Below are 25,991 nucleotides of genomic sequence, written 5' to 3'. Positions count from 1 at the left end.
AGAATGAGACCGGTGCAAAATCAGTGCAGAGGAAGTCACTTTTACTGGGCCTGTTAGCATGTTGCTGCTGTGTTACATGCGTATCTCAGTGATATTTACCAGTAAGTTTTGTTTAAACTCTCCCTGTTAGCATTAATGTTAGCGCGGCGCTAGTGTTAGTGCAGTGCTAGCATGAAACTCTCTCTGTGTACCATCTTTGTAAATATCTCGTGTTTCAATGTAGGCACTTGCGGCTCTTACACAGGTGTTGCGTATGTATGTACCACATGGTCTTTCCTTTGCAAATGTACTTGGTGATGTTTGTAACCAGGTGTGCTCTGTAGGCCAGGAATAACGGTAAATAGATACAAAAGTTACCAGTAAATACTGCTAAACATGATTAGATAATGTGTAGGAAACAGCATGTGGTTAATTGCACAAGGTTATCTTTATGTGGTTCGACTTGCAAGTGTTTTGCTGATACGAGTTGTTTTTGGTCTTCATTTGTGAAAATATTTTGTTTAATTGTGGAAGGGAAAGTCACAAAAGAAAGGGTGAATACTTGAAAAAATAAAGTGGGCGAGTGCTATCTTCATTCTTTCTGATCACATTCTGAGTTCAAGTTGAAATACAAAACTAACAGCTCCACATTGCCTATTTCAGAAAACCACAAACTTGTGAATGTTTGTTAGCTTAACGCTCACACACACAGTAAAATGCCATTGGCAGGCTGACAAAACTAGCATTGATCTTGGTGGAGTAATAATACTTAAAGTTGCAAATAGACAAACAATATAACAATGCATTTATTCTTTATCCTCTCTGATCCTCTGACTGACTGTGCCCGGAGAAAACCCACGCAGGCACGGGGAGAACATGCAAACTCCACAGGCGGGTCCGGGATTGAACCCGGGACCTCAGAACAAGGGCACGTCTTTATTTCAAATGACTACAAATAATAATGATTAAATTCTGATTTGTTAATCATTCATTTCTGTCAATGCGAGTCGCAAATGGAGATTTAGAGTACGAGTCTGAACGCTCCTGTACGCGGATGGAAGCCAAGTGCTCCAAAAACCGAGGCGAGCGCAGTGGACCGAGTAGCGAAAAAGCGGAATCCAGTTAGTGGACATCCAAAGTGTGAACAATAAGTGTCCGCCTCCTCTGTGGGACCGGCGGGCCTCGGCCTCCCCTCGGAGGGCGCTGACCTAGAAGGAGAGCCGGGCAAGCCTCTGTAGCTCATACCGGCACAATCCAGTGTGTGTGTGTTTCGTGGGCCCGAAAGAAAGTAGGAGATTATCCCATTCTGCGTGTCCAGTCACCAGTGCGGTATCGACCTCGGCGGGCCACCCGGGGTGCCTCCAGCCAGCCGTGAGATGGCCTGATATACATGCTCACTGGCCATGCTGGATTCCCTCACACTCAATGGGCACTTTTTTTTTTTTCTATCTGGAAAACACTGGAATGACCCATGGACACTCACACTTTGAGTACAGTGGCCATCAGGTCATTTTGGGTGTCCAGCGAGGCGAGGCGGAGGTCATCGGGGAGGTGGAAAAGCTCTTTAAATGGTGGGAATGATAGCGTTACACCTATAACATGGAGTTACGGATCACGTCGCGGCAAGTTTGCGTACGGTGTCGAGGATGACGGCCTCGCTCAAAGCGGGGACTGGGAAACGGCGGATGGCAGAAGTATTTCAGAAGCATATTTAGAGACAGCCCCAAACGCAGAGCATATTAATGATTACGGGGTGGGTCAAAAGTCAACTTTTCCTTCTATCCTGCTTTCTTTCATTCTTCCCTCCCTCCCTCACTCTCCTGTTTTGCTTCCTAACTTGCCTTTTTCCATCTCTCCTTTATTTTTATGTATTCTTGTAACTTTGGTTCCTTAGTTTGGTTCCTGTCCTTAGTCCCATCCTTGCATCCATTAAAGCCTGGTTACAAATTATCATAATTTCCGACCTACAAGATGCAACGTTTTTCGCTCGCTTCCAACCCTGCGGTTTATGCCACGATGCGGCTAATTTGTGCACTCGAACGGAAAAGGTAAGAATGAGACCGGTGGTACATATGTGCTGAGGAAGTGACTTTTACCGGCTCTGTTAGCGATGTGCTAGCCTGTTGCTGCTGTGTTACTGGCGTGTTTCGGTGATATTTACCTGTAAGTTTTATCTTAACCGGCCCAGTTAGCGTTAGTGCTAGCGTTAGCGCCATGCTAGCGTTAAACTCTTTCTATGTAGCGTCTTTCTTTGTAAAAATTGTGTGTTTCCATGTGGGGACTTGCGGCTTTTACACAGCTGTGGCACTAGCATTAGCACAGGGCCGGTTAAAATAATACTTACCGCTAAATATCACTTGAGACACGCCAGCAACACAGCAGCAACACGCTAGCGCAGTGCTAGCAGGACAGGTAAAAGTCACTTCCTCTGCAAATATATTACACCTGTCTCATTCTTACCTTATCCACTCGAGTGCCCCCCTGCGGCCATTAGGAAAAAATGCGGAAAAAGGGAACGGTTCAATTCGGCACGCCGAATCTGTGGTGCCAATGAGACGTCTTTGTGGTCGGGCAGCAAGAGCGTTGAAGCGAGTTGCCGATTTGAATTAAACCTAAAAAAAAGAAGTACCGTAATTTTCGGCCTACAAGCGGCGACTTTTCAACCCTGCGGTTCATGCGGTGATGTGGCTAATTTGTGAATTTTTGCTAACGGTCACAAGGAACACTCGAGTGAAAAAGGTAAGAATGACACTCATTGAATAAATGTGCCGAGAAAGTGACTTTTACCGGCCCTGTTAGCGCTGTGCTAGCGTGTTGCTGCTCTGTTACTGGTGTGTCTCAGTGATATATACCGGTAAGTTTTATTTTTAACCAACCCTGTTAGCGTTAGCGTGGTGCTAGCGTTAGCTCTGCGCTAGCGTTAAACTTTCTGTGTACTGTCTTTCTTTGTAAATATCTCGTGTATCAATGTGGGCACTTGCGGCTTTTACACAGCTGGGGCGTATGTACTGTATGTACCGAATAGTATTTCCTTTCCAAATGTACTCGGTGAGGCTTGTAACCAGGCCTGGGAATTATGATAGTATTTTAACATCCCTTCGTTAGAAAAAAAAAGTGATCTCCAAAATCATTTTAACTGATCAAGATGAAAGCAGTTGGACAACTCTTAACTACCGATGCCCGAAACTGAACAGGATGTTGGCAATTTTGGGTTGGAAGCAACCATTGTGGGCGAATTCCAGTGCCACTACTATGATGACGAACTGCTTTTGACCAAATGAGCCCCAGGCAGAAACTAGTATCCAAGACAGGGAAGACCACGGCATCAAAAAATTTAATGATCATTGAAGCATTCGGTATGAAAAAGGGCTGCGAGCTGCGAGGGGCCATTTGTCCCTACTTGTTGTTTATTTTCTACCTACCAACAAACATAAAAGCACCAAAGTGAAGGAAAACAATGGCACAATGACAGAGTTAATTAACTCTTCCCGGGGAAACTGCAAGAGGGGGTTAAGGCGCTTTGTCATCTAATTGGCCCGCTGCTGTTTGTTTGTGTCGTTAACATCCTGGCCAGTTAGCAACACAAAGGCCTTTTACGGCAGGGCGCAAAGCTGTAAAACTCACAAATCGCTCCATCCTTTATGTGGAAGTGCTGCCGCGAAGCAAAAGCTGCGTACATTTTATTTACCGCGACAAATCTAGCCCTTATCTAATCCTTGCTCGAATATTTATTTATGTATACTAAGTGTACAGCAGTGACAGGGTGAAAACACACACACACAAAAAAAGATAAGAAATGAATGAGATTAAGGCAGCAGGAATATTTTCAAGATGATTATGTTAGCATTAAGATTATGATGCGAAACATTTCCAACGATTTTATTTAACTGATGTAAATTTCATTTTTATTAATGCAACATCTAGAAAAAAATAAGCCTTAAATGCTGCTGTGGTGTGATATGTTATTTTATTTTTTTACACGCAACTCATGTGACTTCTTGGAAGAATGCAAGTAAAACGCTTACGTTGACGGATAGACGAGCTGGCACGATCTTGATGAACTGCAGCAGGTATGTCTTTTTTTTTTTTAGGGGAATTTTGACTTACACTTCTGTAAACTATTGTTCCGTGTTTTTCACGTAGCGCCGCCCCACACCGAGTCTCGGCACTGCTTGAGGTTTCCTCTCTAAAGGGTTTTTCCTGGCCTCCGTTGCTTTATGTTCGGTCACTTGATCTTTTAAAAAGTGAGGTGTGTCGTTCTCGACCCCATTAGGCAACTCCTGTTGTGATTTGGTACAACTGTATATAAATAAAATAGTATTGATTCATTTTTTTTTTTAGTTTTTAATCTAAATCGTGACTAAAATAGAATTTTATTTATCAAAACAAACAAAAAAAAAAGCACATGTAGCCTATGCTAGCTGACTTTCTGAGAATGGGGAGTACCAGGTGTGTTGACTTTGGACTGGTCGCCTGACATTTGCGGGCCACATACAGATAAAAATGAACATTTGCGGTCAGGATCGAACCAAATCCCTCTGGAATTGAATGTCGGTAGCTAGCTTTGTGTGTAGGGTTTTGATGTTTGAGACTTTCGTGGGTCCTCTGACTTTCTCCCGCGTTCCAAAATCATGCATTTGGTTCATTGAAGACTAAATTGTCGATCGCCATAAATGTAAGCGTGAATACCGTAACTTCTCGAAAATAATGCACAATTTTTTCCCCAAATATTTTGAAAAAGTCAAAAGAGCGCATTATATTTAGGTATGGATGAAAAATAAAAAATACGATCATATTGTATAGTCGTATACAGGTGCATAGAGTGGTAAAAAAGGTATACATATACATTTTGATATCATATTCAATGTCTCATGTTACACATATTTATTACGGTAATGTGCACCACCAACCTGAACTCTGACCTCCTGAGGTGGGAGAAGCTTTCCATTTAACGATCGTTAGCATAGCATATTTATGGCTACGGTACCAAGCATCAAAAACGACTGCCCGTGAGTTTTTTTTAACTTAAACAAAGACGAAAAAATGTCGACTACAAGGGCTAGTTGTGCAGCTGCTTTTAAAAGAAATGTTTCACCACTGCGGCCGATGATGCAAGCAAATCAGAAGCAAAACATGAGCTGAAACTACATAGTACGATCATTTAAAAAAAAAAAAAAAAGGCTAGCGCACGCAATTGAAATGCTCGCTTTTTAAAAGGTGCCCATCACGCTCATTTCTACGTATTTTGAGCTTTCGTTTTGAGCGCTATGAAGAGCGATTGTAGCCGAACGGGGACAAGAGCGCGGTGGACCTTCCCCTCAAAGCGCTGACAATAATGAGAATTAAAGGGAACCAAGACTCTTAGGATTCAAAAAAGGTTTCCTCACAAACGCCATGGAGGATCACAAGATGGGATCACCAGAACTGGACCAATTCCTCAATGATGAGTTTGACTGTGATCCACCAACAGGAGCTACGATGGATATTTTTCAGATTGGAGATGAGTCAGATGCGTCTTTTGAAATCTTGACCAAGGATGTGTAAAATCAAGGATAAACTGCACTGTGCAAAAATCTTTTATGCACAAATATTTAATGTAAAAAAAAAAAAAAGAAGTTAAACAGTGTTAATTTGTTTATTTATTTAAGACTCTAATATCTGTTATCAACAGTATTAATAAAATGTTATAACATCATTGAGGATTTATTTTATTTCGTTCAGGGATTCTGCTCTGACAATTGCAGGGACCAGGACAAGCGTGTCCTGTGGCCTGTCCCTTGATATACATTACCGCTGCATCAGATTATTATTATTATTAGTATTGATTGTTGTACAGGCGATTTTTTGAAAATCAATAAAAGTCCAAACCAAAAAGTACAACCCTAGCAAAATAGAAATACAGATAATTGCTAATATTTTGAGCATATGGATAGCAGCAAATTGGTGGTGTGCATTGTACATTGGTAGAAGGGTTTTCCCGTTTTTTTTTTAGGTCAACTTTGGGGGTGCGCATTATACTTGAGAAATTACGGTAGTTGTTTCTCTAAAGTATATGTTCCTGTGGTTGCCTGGCGACCAGTCCAAGGTGTAACCATGCCTCTTAACCAAAGTCAGCTCGGCTAGGCTAGGCTAGGCCAGCTCACCCGTGACCCCAACGGTCTTCATTAGCGCTAGCACAAGCGCTATAGAAAATTGAATGGACGGTTTTAATTGGACAGTCAAAATCCCAACAAAGGCAACGCACGCTTGTTGTTGCGGCGAGTGCAACATTCGGTGAATTTCAGCCGTCCCCTCGCCTCCCCTGAACTTGGCCGCGCTCCCCAGACGCCTCATAAAGTATGTCGGCTCAGCCCAGGCCGCAGTGTATACACACACACACACACACAGACGAGCTAATGGACTGACCAAGGACGCGGGCGGGCGGGGCAGACGCCGGGTGGCGGGTGTGTGTCAGACAACCCGGGGCCCACTTTGTCACGCTGACCGCGGCCGACGCCATTGAATGTGTGCACAGGGAGCAGAAGGTTCACAGGACCCCGAGCCATTCTCATGCAAAAACGCAGGCACGGACTTCCATCCATCCGCACCTCCGCTTTTCTTTTTCTTTTTTTTTTTTTTTGCGGGAAACACACACACGCATGTTTATTAATGACCGCCAGGAATCGGCCAACCCCGTCTGTTTGCGAGTCACGTTCTCATAGAAACCGCCAATGAGCCGTAAACACTGGCTGGAGTTGGTTTCGGCGGTAAAAAGAAGGATTCAAGATGAACACTTGTTCCAACTTTCCGTAACCTTGACGGGGAAAAACCAATTTTTACTTTACACGTTTCCGCCAATTTCAGATTGTGTCTTTGCCTTCACGGTATATTTACCACGCTACTCCCTTCGCCAAGTTCTAACCTGCACCGCACGCGATAAGAAGTCTTGTTCAGATGCCAAAAATGGCGAGCACGTCCGAACCCCCAGAAATGCGAGGCAGACACGCAAAGCGCTCGGCAGCTCTCAAGTCTTAAAATTCTCAACTTAAAGTGCCACTGTCATGAAATGCATGATTTTTAGTATGTTATTAATGAAAAAACGGCAGCCGACATGGACCCATGCGTTTTTTTCCACCACAAAACATGATTTTGACGTTTATAGCTTTTTGTAACTCCCGCCATGAAAATCCTCTCAAGGGATTTGTTTTCGAGAAGCAGGAAGCGAAGTACACGGCAGGACCGCCCTCAAGTGGACTCGTTTGTTTCTATTAGTTTTACCTCCGGGAAGGTAGCTCGTTGTTCCTTCGTGTTAGCCAAAATGCCGGCTCGATTTACCCTTCATAAGTTTGCAAGAGATCCAGTTTGTTGTGAAAAATGGATTGCACTGATGCAAAGGACGGGAGCTTCGTGGGTTCCAAATGACAGCTAGGTGTGGATACAGCTACTAAAAAAAAAAAAAAAACAATAGTTGGGAGGGCGTAATCCATAAATCAGGGTTGCTAAATGTGTCTGTGCGCATCGGAAGGCTTCCATGCAGCAGCCGCTGAAGGACGGCCTCCGCAGGCCTTGTGGATCGCTACCAGCCTTGTTGACAAGGCCGAGCCTGCCGCCGGCTTTGTTGGCCGGGGTGGCTCGTCGCCGCGGTGGCTGGAATTGGGCGTGTATCACCGCCGCGCGGAGGTGGATAGGGCGGGGAGGTGGTTTGGGCATGATCCGCATGTCATCTAAATATGGCTCGAAACAATAGGGTAATATTGCCCCGGACACTTCACTCGGTTGTGAGATGTTCTCTTCCTCGAAAAGAGCTTCCGTGTCTGAATGTCCGACGTTACGTCACGGACAGTAAATGCAACCAATATGACGACCACTTGGATGTCGAATGAGACTTCCGCAACTTTGCTCATGGATGAAGCGCTCTCCGCTCATATTTATTTTTTCGTCTGGACATTGAAGTGAACGATCTTATATGTATTTTTCATTTCAATATCTATTTCAGAATGTTTATAGGGATGACACTAGACCTTTAAGCCAGACTCGAGTAAAGTCACGTGGAACGGCGCCGCCATTGCGTGTGAGTTTGATGGCGTGCGGCCCAGGCCGGCGTGGACACTCCCTCTAATGGAAGCAGCTCAGTAATGCACTGACCCCGCAGATTTTTCCCAGCGCTGCCAAGCGATAAGTGGCCTTACGCGCCAGATCTTGTAAAATTAACAAGGCTGAGCTATAGCGCGGAAAGAGACGGGAATGTCCCCCGCAGCACTTAACATACGTCGAGCCACTGCGCTTCTCTTTTGAAACCCCAATTTGATATTTTTCCACCCATAAAGGGGGGCTTTACAGGAGAGGCATTTACAGCAGAGTTTATGTTGGATAAAATGCCTCTCAAGGTGTTTTAACGCCGGATGGATTTATGAACGCCGTCTGGGTCCAGTCCTGAGTCACCCATCAAAAGTGGCTGCGACTGGCCGCCGTCCAGAACTGGTTGGCACGCACGACGTGTGTGGACACTCGCTGGCGCGCGTACTTCAATATTTACACTCTCATCCAATACATCAGCACCGCCGTCGCGAGGTGCCCTCGCCAGGACGTTAATCACGTTTATTACGCAGGCTTTAGAGTGCAACACGTCCCAAACTGGACTGAGTTATACCTGGAGCTTCTTCTCAAATGTTAGGGAAATTTTACATGCTTGAGAGGCGGTGAAACAATACGGTGGTGCCTTGACATATGAGCCACCCTCCACCAATTTTTTTTGCTTTGACTTGTGAGCAAAATTTGAAATATAAGCACAACAAGCAGCGTTTGACAAAAGAATGACAAAAAGAGGCTTCCACCTGTGTCGAGCTGGACATGAAACAAATAAAATTACATCTTGCATTTAACACAACTACATAACTTTAGGCTAGCTGTATGCTAACACAGTATGGGAAATGCCATAGACAGGCTAATGAATAGCATCGGGCTTGTGGTTGCACATCCAGAGCCGAGAAACGATTGGAACTCGGACTAACATTATCAGTCTGCCATGTTAACATTAATATTTGAATTCAACACCCATCAACGGCAGTGAATGAGTTAAAAAAAATTAAAGAACACAGTTAATAATAAAACCGGCATGGTGAGTCAATTGGTAAAAGCGTCGGCCTCACAGTTCTGAGGACCCGGGTTCAATCCCGGCCCCGCCTGTGTGGAGTTTGCATGTTCTCCCCGTGCCTGCGCGCGTTTTCTCCGGGGACTCTGGCTTCCTCCCACATCCCAAAAACATGCAACATTTATTGGACGCTCTAAATTGCCCCTAGGTGTAATTGTGAAGTGCGGGTGTTGTCTGACTCTATGTACCCTGTGATTGGCTAACAACCAGTTAGGGTGTGCCCCGCCTCCGGCCCGTTGACAGCTGGGATAGGCTCCAGCGCTCCCCATGAGCTGCAAAGAAAAATGGATGGGATGGGATGGATGAATTGGTGTCCTTTTCGAACCCTACTTTTTTGTCACTCTTGGAAGTGAAAAACTACAAAAGTAGATTTTACAGCATGGGGGGGGTGGTCGGGCAGCGTCGTTCTGTGTGACAGGTTGCCGGTCAACACGTCTGCATCACCGTTGTGAGGATTTGGTGACATTCTGGAGGCCAAGCTGCCGGTTTGTGCAGCATCTATTGTCGTTGAGGTCATTCGGATGTAGACGCTAGGCCGCCATGCGAAATTTGCCGCATGCATTCCGATCACATCTCGCTTTGCTTTTTGTTCTCCCGCTGTCACGTTTCTCTTCTATTTTGCGCACGCGTGAACACCTATTGTCCGCCATCCGCGGGCGAAGGCCCCCCGAAAGTGAATTATTCATGCCAAATTTGAATACATGCAAATGGTCAGGAGCCTCTTCTTGGCACCGGTCCAGGTTACCCATGGCAACGGCGCCTTCAAGGAGCATCTTTCCATCCCTCCTCCTGCGGTTCCTTTTTTGCTCAATCACCCGCCCCGCGACCACGCTCGCATCTACCCGGCGGTATTGTCTCGATACCGGGGCCCATGCGCCCTGTCGGTTGGCAGGACATCCCATAATTCACAGGCAAGGTCATTGGCATGCGGGATAAAGAGATGGAGCGCAGGATTCCTCCCTCCATCCGCCCATCTATCCTTCCGACGGCATCTGCAAAAAGAGGACAAAATCTAATGGAGGATATCCATGATAGATAGATAGATAGATAGATAGATAGATAGATAGATAGATAGATAGATAGATAGATAGAGATAGATAGATAGATAGATAGATAGATAGATAGATAGATAGATAGATAGATAGATAGATAGATAGATAGATAGATCAAATCCACCAATCACAAAGCTTTTGCAGTCAGAAAAAATATATTGCTTCAACAAAAATATTTTTTTACAGTGTTAAGTATTCAAGTGTTTCATACATATTTTAGCACATCGTCAGTCACGCTGTGTACATTTTGTGTGCCGTAGGGTATTGATTTTTGCTTGTTAATGTGTTATTTAAAAAATATGGATGTAAATTATTTAATGGTGTTGAAAAGATTTATTTTTTTCAAAGTCCCAAAATGGAATTTTGATACGTGAGTGGACGAGGGGGTCAAGTTCAGGCCAGGAGGTGACTCAAACCTCCCACGACAAAACGGATTATCTCTCTGATGCCACCTCCTGGAGATTATCATCTATTTTCATTATTATTATCATAGTTTTCCGACACAGTATTTTTCCAAATACACGTTTGCGATCAAGATTCGATTAAAAAAAAAAAAAACCGATAATGTTCAGCACCAAGAGTGGAGATGTAGCCTTTTACTTTAAGACTCTGCAAAATAAGTATTATTATTTGTAATATGGCGCCATCATGAGGACAAATGAGACATTGCGGTGTCTTTATTGCTTTCTTTTTGTATGGTCATTCTCACCTTGAGAGGAAATTATACATTATGGTAAATACGAAATTATTGTGTTTATTGAATCTGTTTGCTTGCAATATTTGCATATATGTTCATAAATGTAGTTTTCATCTTATCCATTGAAAGGAACTAGATCCACATTTATTTTAACCGAAACACAATTTTCAGAAGAGCTTTTGTTATATTTTTTAGACATGGTTGTTATCCTTTTATACAACATTCACAACTTTTTAAAATTCCAGTTATCGTATGAAATAAAGGAGATGCTTTACATTTGCACAAAAGTGGACTTCCTTAAACTGTGAAAAAAAAAAAAGTCCGAATGAAGCGATGCATGCGTTTGACGGGTCAGCGATGACGTTTCTTTTTTTCTTCAAAATTTTAAATTATGACAGGACTTATAATCACTATGCTAGTGCTTGAATGCAACAATAATTTCTCAATCATCACAATGGAGATTTCTCATTCGCTGCCAAAAGGCAGAATCCTCCAGTCTCCCAAACCACCACTTTTCAGGAAAAAAAAAAAGACAAGCAAACCATTTTCAAAATTTAACATTGTTCAATAATTTGTAATAAAAAATAAAAAATACAAGCGCCTCATGGGGAATGACCAATAGTCCTCATTGGGGAAAAAATATATAATTGACCAAAATTGGACTTGAGTTTCAGCCCGATGCTGGTAAAAAATCTCCTGCAAAGTATATAGTAAATCATACACCCGAGTATGATTGCAACCCACGTGCATTTGTATATGATTATTTTTCTTAATTTAGCTCCTCTTTATTTTCCATCCAGGCATGACCCGAAGTGGCCCTGACTGCCAGGCGGGGCCCGAACGTCTCAACACAGCACAATTGACGCCTCCCCACAAAACCCGGCAACGTACGCTCCAACTTCCAAAGTGCCATCTCAACCGTCTCAAGTAGGACCCTGCCCCACAACACGACGGTACCGTCAACTCTCCGGTCTTTAAAATGTCTCCGGTTCTGGGGTTGTTTGATGAGTACGACGTCGGCTTACAAACCTCACAAGCCTTGATCAAAATTGTCATGTTATTGTTACTGCACCGCAATGGTTGTTTTTAATGATTGCTATTTAACGATTTAGGAGTGAAAAGTGAAAAATTTTAATTATTTCCTTTCTTTTTCTTGATCAGTTAAAACAACATTTCAAATATTGAACTACTTCAATAGTTTAGAGCAGGCGTGTCAAACTAATTTTTATCACAGGCCTCATTGTAGTTATGGTTTCTGTCAGAGGGCCATTATGACTGTGAAACCATAAACAACAAACAAAATTTTTTAATTGACCCCTCATATTTACACATATTTATGAACTAGTTTTTGGAACCAGAAATCAAGGGTAATGGGATTTTCGACTATTGCTGATGTTTGGGAACACAAAAATGATTGCAAGATCTCTGTTATCATTTATGGTGACAATTTGAAATTTTGGCAGAGATTTGAACAAAAATCATGGAAGTTGATAAACATGATTTGCCTTCACAGGCCACATAAAAATCACGTGGCGGGCCGGATCGGGCCCCTGGGCCTTGAGTTCGACATCTGTGCTTGAGAGTAACAGTGATTTATGTTCGTTACGGTAAGGTTAGTATACTGTACATTACTTTGGAGTAGTATTTGCACACGTTCATTTGGTTAGCTCACAAGTTCAGGATACCACATCGGTGAAGGTTAGTACATTATTGTATACAGGATTTCAAACATTTACCGTAATTTCCGACCTACAAGCCGCGACTTTTTTCACAGGCTTTCAACCCCGCGGTTTATGGGGTGATGCGGATAATTTCTACATTTTTTTCTAAGGGCCGCAAGAGGGCACTTGAGCGGAAAAGGTAAGAACGTGATCGGTGGAATATATGTGCCAAGGACCGAGCCCTGTTAGCCCTGTGCTTGCGTTAGCGCTGTGCTAGCGTGTTGCTGCTGTGTTACTGGCATGTCTCAGTACGGAAGCGTATTACTGCCACACCAAAAAGAAAAAAAGTCACGTAATTATGTGAAATGTTACACATAATTATGTGAAACGTTACACACAATTATTATTATTTATTTAAATTTTTTTGGGGGGGGGGGGGTGGTAGTAATACGCTTGCGTAGGATCTCTGGTGATACCGGACGTTATTACCACGTTGCTCAATGGCGGCCAGAGCAGTGAGTTTCATCACATCTCCCCCTATCTGAGATAAATATGCTGGGCTCAAGTCTCACCTCCTCAAGGTTTTCGAGCGAACCTGACGTCTTTTGGCTATTAATGGACTAGGAGACAGCAAACCTTCCGAACTCATGGAAATGATGCTAAACCTGCTGGGATGAACTTTTTAGCACCATTCCTGCCATTCATCCTTTCTTCCTGCCTTGCACCCTTTTGTCTCTTTTCTTCATTTCACACTTTTTGTTCCCATCATCCTTTCCTTCTTTTTCCATGCCTTATCTTCTCTTCTATCCTTTTTCATCTCCATCCTTCCTACCTACCTTCCATGCTTGCACCCCTTTCCTTCAATTTAGTCAGCCTCCTTTTTTCATTCATTTGACACTTCATTCTTTCCATCCTTTTATTTTAGTTCAGACTTCCACCCTTCATTTCTTCCATCCCTTTTCCCCCATCATCCTTTCCTTCTTTTTCATGCCTTATCCTTCAGTCTTTCCTTCCCCATCCTTCTCTTCCTTCCCATCCCATTTTCCCCCATCATCCTTTCCATATCTTCTCTTCCATCCTTCATTTCCCAATCATCCTTTCCTTCTCTTCCATACCCATCCCCCATCATCCTTTCCTTCTTTGTCATGCCTTATGTTCTCTTCCATCCCATCCCTTATTCCCCATAATCCTTTGCTTCTTCATCCTTTTTCCCCCATCGTCAACAGGAATTGGATCACAACTAGGGAGTGTACAATCAATGATGCATGTTGTGGAGGTCACCTGCAAACTCCCCACAGGGATCAAACCGGGTCCTCAAAATCCTGAGGCCAACGCTTTACCAACTGGGCTAACGTGCCATCCCTATCTCTCAGCCTTTCTGCTCTACTTCAACGTTCGGAACTTCAAAATGTTGTCGTGTACATTGGGAACTCAGCCCCCAACAAACAAATCAACAAAAACAAAACTTTCTAATCTTTCTGTCACACTGGTGTGAAGAATTTACGTCGCACACACGCACACAAGCAGCACGTGACGTCACGCATGGTCACGATCGCCGACAGGAATGTTTCTTTCCAATGTATCGCTAGCTTGTTGCCACGAACGCCCGATTATGTTGAACTAAACTTTCAGCATTTTCAAAACATTGCGAGTGCGGTGGTCTACATAATTCACCCACGGGACCTCGAGTGAGGGTAAGAGGTTTTGTTGTTACACTTCCGGTGTTAGAGAGTTCCCGCCATTACGGGTTCACTCTGTCGTTGTCTGCAATAAAGCGAGGTTTGGTCTCGTGTTCAACTTTCCGCCTCCGAATAATTATGTGTCAATATCACATAACTATGTGTAACGTTTCACATAATTATGTGTAACGATTCGCATAATTCTGTGAAACGTTACACATAATTATGTGAAACGTGACCTTTTTTTTTTTGTTTTGTTTTTAATTTTTTTGGTGTGGCAGTATTACGCTTCCGTATCTCAGTGATATCTACTGGTAAGTTTTATTTTTACTGCCCATGTTAGCGCTGTGCTAGCATGTTGCTGCTATGTTACTGGCGTGTCTCAGTGATATTTACCGGTTTTATTTTCACCGGCCCTGTTAGTATTAGCGCTAGCACTGTGCTAACGTTAGCACTAGCATTAGCTTTCTGTGTACCATTATTCTTTGTAAATATCTCGTGTTTCAATGTGGGCACTTGCTGCTTTTACACGGCTGCGGCGTATGTATGTACCAAATGGTGTTTCCTGAACAAATGTACTCAGTGAGGCTTCTAACCAGGTGTGCTCTGTAGGCCGGGAATTATGGTACATTGCATTGAAGAATCCCCCGTTGTCCCCCACTGGGCTTTAAGCCTTTTTCAACTTTTTTTAATTTTTATTTTATTATTGATCTTAATGACACGCTAATGAATTGAGAAACAATCACAATGGTGCAGCTAAAATTACATGACAGAGTCAGGTTAGAATCAGAGTTGAGAGATGAACAAACTAAATCCTCATAAATGTTGCCCCCATTTCATGTACAAAAGTACCGGGGGGTGTCACTGATCTGCTCACAACTGGCTGAGGGCATTGTGATCTGGTTTTGTGAGTCTGAAAGTTAATGGTTCAAGCACAGTGGTGGACAGTTAAAGCTTTTCGAATGGAATGATTGTTTGCAATGTTGTAGTATATATACACGTGCCGTGTCCTGAGCCAAACTAATGGGATCCAATCCAACAATGCTCTTTCAATCAAGATAACCGAGGCAGAGTGTTCAGATAATCTCAAAAGAACATATGGTACCGCTAACATAGAACGCACAGCGCTTTTTAATCGTCGTTATTTTGTCAATAAAAGTGATAGTTCGTGGCTTTGACGTCTGTTTGGCAAAACGCGATAAATCCCATCTCTGCCAGTCAGTGGGTGGAGAAGCCCATCTGGTGTACTTTGAGGAGCAAGCTGTGCGTAATGTCGAAGGTGGTGAAGCTGATGCCCACCGCCACGGGCCCCTTGAGCCAGTTCATGCTCAAGCCTTTGTAGAGTCCACGCATGATGCCCTCGTGGCTCACGATCGCGCGCATTGTTCCCAAGATGGTGTCGCAGGCGGAGCCGGTGACGCCGGCCGTCTGCATGCGCCGGCGCACCACGTCCAAAGGGTACGAGGCCGACTGCCCGATCAGCCCCGCGCACGCGCCGAAGGCCAAGCGCTCCACGGGGTACGGCTGAGCTCGTTTTGTCTTTTCTAGAAGCAGAGCAAAATAAAACGTGGGGAGATAAGAGGGGCGCACTTGACAGATTTGTGCTATGAGCAGATAATGAAAAATCCATCAAAAACATTAAAACATCGGGGGGGATCTGTTGTTCTCCCTAAAATTATTGAATAAGCAGGAATGAACTGCCAGTGTGTTGTTTTCAGGGTTTGTTATCTGGTGCCAACCTGCAAGTATGCGCTGGTCCGCTACGGGGACTCTATTTTTATCATGAAGATGAGAGAGCACAGAATTCCAGAACTCTTAGGAGAGTAGAAAAAGCGAAGATTCCCCTTCTAAAAAAAAATACTTCTGCCCATTTTCATACACCATTAAGAGATTTTAGTAAAGGTAAAAGTGATGTTTAATGTTCATTTCTCTATATCAAATTGTTTTCTGTACATCCAACAAATAGTTACTCTCTTATCAAATGTAGCCTCTTCATATTTTGGGATTTCTGGAACAGATTATTTGGATTTACATTGTTTCTTATGGTCAATACTACTTCAGATTTTGTATGATTTGGGTTAAATCAGACTTTGGCGCCTCCGAGTTCCCTGCTTTTTGGAATGAAGTGTGAAGGACACTGAAGGTACCTGTGTGAAGTTTCTTGAGGGTCTCATAAGTGAAGAACGTGATGCCGGCGTAGGGGATGACGCCAAGAATTGTGGGGGTAAAGCCTCTGTAGAGCGTCTTTAAGCCTTCCTCTTGGGAGATGCGCACAAAGATGTGCATGATGTTGCTGTACCTGATTAAACAGGGATAAAGTCCAGTGGCTCCAAAGTTGTAAAATTCTGAATTCACTCAAGATTGATGCACTTCTGAAGAACTCTATTGCCTGTAGTCGATAGGCTTCAGCTCAGACTATCGCCAAAAGTCCCAAGGACGTTGAGTCACCGTTTATGGACCAACGCGATTGGCAAAATCCGCATGGTCGCTTACATTTCTTTGGCTGTGACTGCCATGCGGGCCCGCACCATGTCCAACGGGTACGTCAGCATGGCAGCGGTGGTCCCCGCCAACGAGCCGGCCAAGAATCGCGGAAGCGGCGGAAGATCTCTGAAACAAAGCGAAGAAGAGTTGCGGCGACAAGTACGAAAGGGATAGTACGACATCAGCCGCCGGCGGTGCTTACTTTCCCTGGAAGCCGTAGTGACCTCCCAGCACCTTTTTGTACTGTTCGTGGGAGCAGAACTGGATGGCGGCGTAAGGCATGACCCTCACCATGGTGGCCGAGTTACCCCTCCATAGACTGAGAAGGCCATCTTTCATATACGAGCAGTAGATGACCCTGAACGCCTCCTATTAGGACACAGTAGAAAAAAAACATAGAGCAACGTTCTAATAGTTAAATGGTTCCAAAAGCACCCGTGAGGAACAATTTGGATTTATTTTGCTGCAGGGTTCCTGCAATAGTTGTGTGTCTCAGTACAGCAAACCCCCCCCAAAGGTGTGGGGCGATTAAGCCAAATCTTATTAAGCTAATGAGAAAACAACAAAGTTCCTTTCCTTGACATTTTTCATCAAATGTAATCATTTTTTAATTTTAAATTGTTTTTATATATGAATTTATTTGGGCATTTTTCTTTTTCTGTATTTTTTCCTAAAAATAATCATTTTATGAAAGATTGCTTCTGATTTTTTGTATTTTTCTTTTTACATGACTTTTTCTGCAATTTTTCTTTTCAGTTGATGGTTTGTTCATTTTAATTTCAGCCAAGCAAGAAAAAAATTACTTATGATTAAAGATTTTTTTTTCATGTTTAAAATGGCCTCCATGAACTTTTCTGATTTACCTCAAAGCCCAAAAAATGTTTTTCCAAACACTTTTTTTTTCAGATTTTTGTCGATTTTCTTTTAATCACCCAAAAAACAAACATTTTTTTCCCACAAAAATTCGACTTTTATGATAAAAAATATATATAGTATGTATTTGTTTTTCAGTCAGAAATTAGTCAAACCAATAAACATGTTAAACACCCCCCTCCTCCCAAAAAAAGTTAATGTTTTTGTTCTTGTCATGTGCGTCATAAAAATTTGCGTCATCACTAGCACTAGCGAGGCAATAGCACTGTCCTAGCTGGTCCACCATTATTACAGATCTTTTAATCAACAAAAAACAAAACATTTTTTCGCACAAAGGTTCAACTTTTATGATCAAAAATACAAATTTATTTTTTAGTCAGAAATTAGTCAAACCAATAAACATGTTAAACGCACCCCAAAAAAAGTTAATGTTTTTGTTCTTGTCATGTGCGTCACAATAATTAGCATCATCACTAGCGCTAGCTAGGCAATCGCTAGTCCACTATTATTATACACGCCTGATGGAAGGCATCGGCGGTCGTCAAGGCAACGACAGAGCATACAAGCCAGTGTACAATCATCATATAAAATAGAAGACGCTCTTTTGAGGCCCACAAGTTGGGCGATATCCAATATTCTATTCAATTATTTTTGTCATACCCATATATTTTTATACACTATATACAGTTTCCATATATGTCATATTTTCCAATGCTCATCATGATTAGTTGCTGTGTGTCAAAGTAAAATAATGGCTATAAAAGAGTGCAGGCTTTTGCAGATATCGTACAAGTGAAACTCACCTTAGCCGAGAACCTGTTTGAGGACACTGAGGAATGGAAAAAAAAAACAACACGATTAGAACGCCAAACTCCCATGTCGGCTAAACATCCGCTAAGAGGATTAGCGGTTAGTTAACAGTTACATCAGACACTTTAACGTTCTACGGTGAGAAAAGAAAGCAAGATGCAAATAAATCATTTCTGTTTGAAACTTCAACATCCATATTTAGCTTGGCAACGCTGCTGTGCCGGCCCGCTCGCCTTGGAAGATGATCTTGGTGCGATCCAGCGGCGCGATGACGGTTTTGGCGACGGCTCCGGCGAAGGCGCCGCACAGCAGGGAGTCCAGCGCCGTCCAGGTGGGCCTCAGGTCCTGTTAAATGGGACGCATGAGTCATGTTGGTGTTGACGTTGTCACGTTACACCTCTAACCCGACTCGCGATAACTTGGGATATCTTTACGGCCTTGAGCTAGTGATTTCAAGCACACTTCTTTTTTTTTTTCTTTTCTAATGAAAATATTGTTTTAGCTCCATCTTGTCATGTGCTGCTCAATGACACTTACATTAGGTTATTAAAAAATAACTACAATAGAAAATAATAATGAAAATTATTTGAGTCATATAGAAAGTCTTAACAAAATTGAAAAAAAACTATATTAATGGAAAAAAAACTCAAGCTACAAAAAAAAAAAATGAAATAGGTGTTTCTGACACATTATACAGGTGGTAATGTATTTTTTGTAATCATTGAACTTGCTTATCATCACTAAAACAAGGCAACGTGACTTGTCCGTTAATCACCGGGAGATAAAACATGTTTACACGTGCAGTTTCCAAAGCCAACAGCCCTAAAGTGGTCAAATGACAAAACTGTGCCTCAAAGACTCTCCAAATTGGAACCAATATCATGAGATGATTTTTTTTTTCTTTGGCTTTTTGGCAAGACCGCACAGAAAAGTCCCTTAACAGCAAGGAGGAAACCTTTCATGAATGACACCGGTTGAAACTAAGCTGCAACCTACTGACATACCTACGTGAATGAATTTTACCAAGCAGATGATTACCGTAATTCCCGACCTATAGAGCGCACCTGGTTATAAACCTCGGTACACAGAAAGAGTTTAATGGTAGCGGAGGGATAGCGTTAGCGCGGGGTTAGCGTTAAACTCTTTCTGTGTACAGAGGCTTATAACCAGGTGCACTAAGGCAAGCGCTGCACTAACTCTAGCGCCGCGCTAAGGCTAGCGCCACGCTAACGCTAGCGGCGCATCACCGCATAAACCGCAGGGTTGAAAGCGTGTGGCAAAAAGTCGAGGATTGTAGGCCGGAAATTACGGTACATTCAATACCCCTATTAAACACCGCACATGGTTAACTGATGACATAAATCCAATAAATCCATCACCTGCGTGTCTTTGGATTTTATTTGGTTTTATTCGGGGGAGCACGTTGTATGAGTGGCGCTCACGTCTGAGCTTTCAATCTTGACTCCGGACCATCTCTGCGGAGTCCCGCACTTGGAAACTTGGTTTTCACCTCCCACATTCCAGAACCATCTCAGTTCCATTGAAGACTCAAAATTCATCTTTCTATAGTTGTGAATAGGAGTCTGAATGGTTGTTGTTGTTGTTATTATTATAGTTACATCGTCGTTTCACTTAGGATATTAATAATAATTTTGCCATTCATGGGTACCTGTATGTGGTTTCTCAATACTGTACAAGACACGCCTAACTACCACGCAGTTGCAGGTATGCGCGATGTGAGTTCTGGATACCTGCAACTGAACTGTGGATGTATGTAACTCCAACTAAATTAGGTTTACATTCACTGAAATGACAATTAAGATATATATAACTGGAATTATAAGTAATCAAAATTACTACAATTATCTCCGACTGGAGTTACAGCCATCTACCCAGCAGTAGCAGATATCCATATTTCACTCACACATATTGGCGGCTGAAAAGCGTACACAGTATCTGTCATGAGAAAGACTTCAACAATTACGTTACAGATATCTTGAAGGAAAATTTAAATTATTAATAATGTTATGACTATGTTGTTGATATCTTCAATGTTAATTCCAGATAGTCAAATTTGGCTTTTCGAAAATATCTGCATTCCGGAGTGTTTGACTTTATACTTGCATGAAACTTAAGATTGTTAGTTTAGTTGCTAGACAGTTCTCAAATTATTGTTACATTATTACTAATAATAAAAAAAAAAAAAAAAACAATATCCAGGCTAAAAATGTCATAGGAAAGGTTGAAACAGCAACTGGAGTTGTCTTGTTTGTTAAATGTTGTTGTTGTTGTTTTCAGGAAACTTTCAGTTTGGGACTTCGGCAACTGTGCTATTAGGCTAACAAAATCCATTTCATTTTTATCGTTTGTGATGGGGAAAAACAAGCAACTTTGGTTATTAAATTTGTGTGTGTGTGCATGTGCGTGCTTGTGTGCTTCTCCGCACATTTACATGCGCCTATTTCCACACCTCAAGGACAGCCGAGCCCAATAATCAGCCACTCAGAGCGATAAGAATGTCCTCACCAGGGTCGGGGGGGCAAAGCCATGCTAACAGCAGTGTGTTTGCTTTTTATTTGACTTTTTTTGTTGATGTCGGACAAGTTTCTCTCTTGGCTGCTCAGTACAACATGGCAAAAGCAGCAATAAGTCAACATCGGTCATAAAATTTAGGCTGGATGCGCACAATGCATAAAGTGTTTTTCTGCTTTGGACGTGTTCATATAGTGAGTCCGTTTATTTTATTTTTCATAGAGGTGGCATACACCGCGGACTGGTCACTAGCCAATCACAGCGTACATACCGTAATTTCTGGTTTATAAGCCGCGACTTTTTTCACACTCTTTCAACCCTGCGATTTAAGCAGCGATGCGGCTAAAGTGTGCATTTTTTCTAACGGCCACAAGGGGGCACTCGGTGGAATACATGTGCCGAGGAAGTGACTTTTACTGGTCTGGCCCTGTGAGCGCTGCGCTAGCATGTTACTGCTGTGTCTCAGTGTATTTTTTTTTTCTTTTTCGTTTTTTTTTTAAATTTACCTGACCCTCTTAGCGCGGAGGCGCTAGTGTTAGCATTAGCAATCTCGGCGCTACCTGTGGACCGTCTTTGTAAATATCTCGTGTTTCAATGTCTGTTTCAACGTGGGCACTTGTGGCTTTTACACGACTGCGGCCTATGTATGTACCAAATGGTATTTCCTTTACAAATGTACTGGATGAGGCTTATAACCAGGTGCGCTCTGTAGCCCGGGAATTACGGTATATAAAGCAAATTAAACACTCTCACACCAGTGGATAATCCAACCATCAATTTTCGTTGCCGCTTATCCTCACGAGGGTCGCAGGGAGTGCTGGAGCCTATCCCAGCTGTCAACAAGCAAGGAAGGGGGGGTACACCCCAAACTAGTTGCCAGCCAATCGCAGGGCACATGGAGACAAACAGCTGCACTCACAATCACACCTATGGGCAATTTAGAGTGTCCAATTAGTGTTGCATGTTTTTGGGATGTTGGAGGAAACCCATGCAGACAACATGCAAACTCCACACAGGCGGGGCTGGGATTGAACCCGGGACCTCAGAACTGTGATTCCAACACCTTAAATTTAATTATGCTAAATGATTTTTAGCATTTTTCCCTAGATTAAAACAAACAAAAACAATGGCAATAAGTTCTTTAATTTTCATACATTTTTCTATTTATTGAATCATTGTTGATTGTACACTAAAGAACAATGAATCAACTTTTTTTTTAATTCCACCACTACCCCAGAAAAAATCACCTTATTTTGCTCAACAAAAACTGCCCTCATATTTATTTCTGATATAATTTTCTTCTTCAACGTAAAATGAGCAATTTTTTGGGAACAGATTTCTTTACTGTCGACTCCCACTCCAAATTTGACCCATAGAACACAAATCGGGAGGGATTTAAACCCACAAACTGGACTGAGATGTCGACTACTAAACTAGTGCGCCACCTTATCTTACTTCATATCATTTTAATTACACACCTGACAACCTTTTCTACTCGATGATCACGAGAGTCAAGAATGTTGAAATGATACTTCAAACGTGACCTACTAAACGTTTTATGACTGCGACAGATGGACTGGAACATATTCATTCAATATGTGTTATTTCCTCTGGGGAGTAAAAAAAAAAAAAAAAAAATGCTCGTAAATATGAACGGGCCCTGTAACGTGACCCAGTTTTGGGCCAGCTGGTACCTTCCTGCAATTTACAGCAACGTTCGCCAGCAGAGGCGAGCCTACCTACTGCGGCATGTTTTTGCTGGCAGCGTCACAAAAACAACACCGAGCTGAGTGTGAGGAGCGGGTTCGATTACTTTTAAACCCCTAGCAACGGACATTTAACTCATTCTTTCACTTATTAAACAAACAAAAAAAAATATGAGTTCAGCTGAAGTTTTACTTTTAAACCTGAATGACGGGCGAGAAGAAATACTTTTTGTGGGATCTACTGTCATAAAAAAAAGTCATAAGTTCCACACCTCGGCTTTTTAAGGCTTGGTCAAATTAACAATAACAGGAGGGGTGGAGCGGATGAGTTACTTGACAACTTGTGTGCAACATAGAAAGTACTTTGTGTATGTATTCAATATCCTTGACATCCAACTTCAAGTCCATGTACCTACTTGTAGAGTCTTTGTACTCACTAGAGCAGGGGTGTCAAACTCACATTCTAGTTCCAGTTTCCCTCAGAGCGCTGTTTTGACCGAAACCATCAAAACCTTTAATCGCCTTGTCACATTTACACGTGAAATTTATGAACTAGTACTACTTTAGGAACCCGAAAATGCTTGCAATATCTCGATGTTGTCATTTATGATATGACAATTTGAAATTTTTGTACAGATTTTAACAAGAATCATGGGAGTTGACACAGTTGGTTCGCCTTCGCGGGCCACATAAAATCGTGTGGCGGGCCGGATCTGGCCCCCGGGCCTTGAGTTTGACACCTCTGCGGTAGCGCGACAATTGCATTCTAGTGGGATAACAACATGTTACTACTGTGGCAAAATTCAGCAGTAGCTCACATTTTTGCCTGACTGATACTAGTCCGGCACGGTGACTCAGCTAGTAAAGCTGAGGTCCCGGGTTCAATGCCGACCCCGGCTGTGTGGAGTTTGCATGTTCTCCCCCATGCCTGAGTGGATTTTCTCTGGGCACTCCGGTTTCCTCCCCCATCCCACAAACATGCAACATTAATTGGACACTCTAAATTGCCCCTAGGTGTCATTGTGAGTGCGGCTGTTTGTCTCTATCTGCCCTGTGATTGGCTGGCAACCAGTTCAGGGTGTACCCCGCCTCCTGCCCGTTGACAGCTGGGATCGCCTCAACCACTCCCGAGAACCCTTGTGAGGATATCTGGCTAAGAAAATGGATGGATGGATATATGACAATTTGAAACTTTGGAACAGATTTTCAGAAGAATCAAAGAAGTTGACACTTGATTTGCCTTCGCCGGTCACACAAAATCATGTGGCGGGCCTGATCTGGCCCCCCGGGCCTTGAGTTTGACACCTGTGGTAGCGCGACACTTGCATTCTAGCGGGTTAACAACATGTTACAACCCGTTACAACATGTTACGGTGGATCGGCTGGTAAAGCGCCGGCCTCACAGTTCTGACGGTTCGATCCCGGCCCCGCCTGTGTGGAGTTTGCATGTTCTTCCCGTGCCTGCGTGGGTTTTCTCCGGGCACTCCGGTTTCCTCCCACATCCCAAAAACATGCAGCAATAATGGGACACTCTAAATTGCCCCTAGGTGTGATTGGGAGTGCGGCTGTTTTTCTCCATGTGCCCTGCGATTGGCTGGCAACCAGTTCAGGGTGTACCCCGCCTCCTGCCCGTTGAAAGCATGGATAGGCTTTGGCACTCCCCGCGACCCTCGTGAGGATAAGCGGCAAAGAAAATGGATGCATGAAGTACTAGTAACATAGTTTTGCCCCACTTTTAACATTATCCTCCTAGCATGCAGAAAGGCCAAAGTGGACCAAACATTGCAAGTAACGTGTTGTTGTTCTACTAGTGCCGTAGTCATTCTACTAGTTTTGACAAATGCGTAAAACGCTAAAATGGGTTTCCATAGTAGCAGTCGTGGAGCTCTTGCTGTTTTGCCTGACTGGTAACATGCACTTTTCCTACTAGTATGCCTAAATTATTCTTGCATGTTGTCCAGCAGTGAAAGCCAATGGTAGGATACAGTGTGTACAATAGTACTGATATCAATAATATTTTTTAAAAAATGATCAAACAGCTCGCCATTGTGCACACAGTCGAGAATGCATGGATTTCAGTCCTAATCCGTTGAATTACAGAACTCTTACGCAACGCAGGCGTGAGCGCGATTTGAAAGGAGTCCCACCTTTGCTTGGCTGGACGGAGGCAGGCTCAGAACGGCGGCCTGGGCCACTGGCAGGCGACTTTGGTGGTCGTGCACGCGGTGGGCCATGAGCGCCCCTCGCTGCTGCTGCTGCTGGTGGTGGTCGTGACCATCAACCAGGATTCAGACTCACAACCAGTGCAGAAAGATCTCTGCAAAACCGACACTGCGTAAGGACATCCTACAGCACAGCTTTGTCGCCCCCCCCCCCCGCCCTCCTTTAGCTTTATTTATCTTTACGACCAGTAAACAAACAACACTGCACGTAAACAAGGAGCCAGCACGTCCCTTTCAATGACAAACAATAAATGTGTCATTTGGACCAAGCATCCAAACCTCCATTATATCTCACTAATTCGTATTAAACGTCATATTTCTGACCATACATAATGATATATTGCATATTTTTTCGGGGTGGGGGGTTACCTTTCGCCGTATTACGTCAACATTCCTGCATGGACGTCTTGTTTTCTCTCCGCAGGCTGGTCCACTCCACGCGCAACTCAAGCCGAACCCTTTTCGTGGGGTTGTTGTTGTCCCCCCCCCCCCTCCCCTTCCCTTTAGTGTCCTCTGGGAAAAGACTGTGACAAACAGGTGCTAAACTACACAGTGTCCTATTTAAAGGAAAAGAATCTGCGTTGAGCTGCTGCTGCTCCTGCTCGTGGGTTTGACTGACAATCTGCGCTCTCAAGAAAGTGGGACGACGCTGCCCTGTTTTGGACTACAAAGCCCACAAGCGAAAAAAAGAGAGTTGCGTGAGGAAGTCTCGCGATATTTTCCACGAGCTCGGGTTGCCAAGTACTCCCGCATTCGCGTCCCGACGTTTCCGCATAATTTTGAATAGGGGGAAAAGGGTAAATATGAGCTTTGCCTTAATTGTGCATATGAAAATAATCACGTTCATAATTTCACACGTGTAACATTCACACCATTCGTATTATAGGGTTGAAGAAGTGTGGAATATTTGTAAATTTTGCCAGAATGTTTTTGGTTAATATCCATGGGAAGCTGAAAACGTGGAAACACTCCAGATTGTTAATTTGATAATTTGCAGAATTAAGTGGCAATTGGGCAGAATACGAAAGAAATTCAATTATAAATATTAACATTTTGCCTAATCATGAGCATACATCAGCGGCACAGTTCTGAGGACTGGGGTTCAAATCCCGGCCCCGCCTGTGTGGACTTTGCATGGTATCCCCTGTGCCTCTGTGGGTTTCCTC

At 43.2% G+C, this 25,991-nt stretch overlaps 1 protein-coding gene and 1 long non-coding RNA gene across 2 annotated transcripts; one reads left to right on the top strand and one right to left on the bottom strand.

The window, feature by feature from the left end:
• Nucleotides 1-34: 34 nt before the first annotated feature.
• Nucleotides 35-14,344, top strand: LOC133503458 (uncharacterized). Its single transcript, XR_009795742.1, has 3 exons — nucleotides 35-101; nucleotides 3,985-4,049; nucleotides 11,659-14,344. It is a non-coding gene; the product is annotated as an uncharacterized LOC133503458 (long non-coding RNA).
• A 596-nt stretch (nucleotides 14,345-14,940) lies between these two features.
• On the bottom strand, nucleotides 14,941-25,591 carry LOC133503457 (mitochondrial coenzyme A transporter SLC25A42-like). Its single transcript, XM_061825132.1, has 8 exons — nucleotides 25,195-25,591; nucleotides 24,751-24,920; nucleotides 18,599-18,710; nucleotides 18,359-18,384; nucleotides 16,885-17,051; nucleotides 16,692-16,808; nucleotides 16,346-16,497; nucleotides 14,941-15,742 (listed from the first exon to the last, which is right to left on the bottom strand). The coding sequence occupies exons 2-8, from the start codon at nucleotides 24,835-24,837 to the stop codon at nucleotides 15,417-15,419; spliced, it is 987 nt and encodes a 328-aa protein (XP_061681116.1). The 5' UTR covers nucleotides 24,838-24,920; nucleotides 25,195-25,591; the 3' UTR covers nucleotides 14,941-15,416.
• Nucleotides 25,592-25,991: the final 400 nt, after the last annotated feature.

This window comes from Syngnathoides biaculeatus, chromosome 7, assembly GCF_019802595.1.
Source record: "Syngnathoides biaculeatus isolate LvHL_M chromosome 7, ASM1980259v1, whole genome shotgun sequence".
NCBI classification, from domain to species: domain Eukaryota; kingdom Metazoa; phylum Chordata; class Actinopteri; order Syngnathiformes; family Syngnathidae; genus Syngnathoides; species Syngnathoides biaculeatus.
Note: the sequence above shows the minus strand (reverse complement) of the source record. Positions and strands in the feature narration are given on the sequence as shown.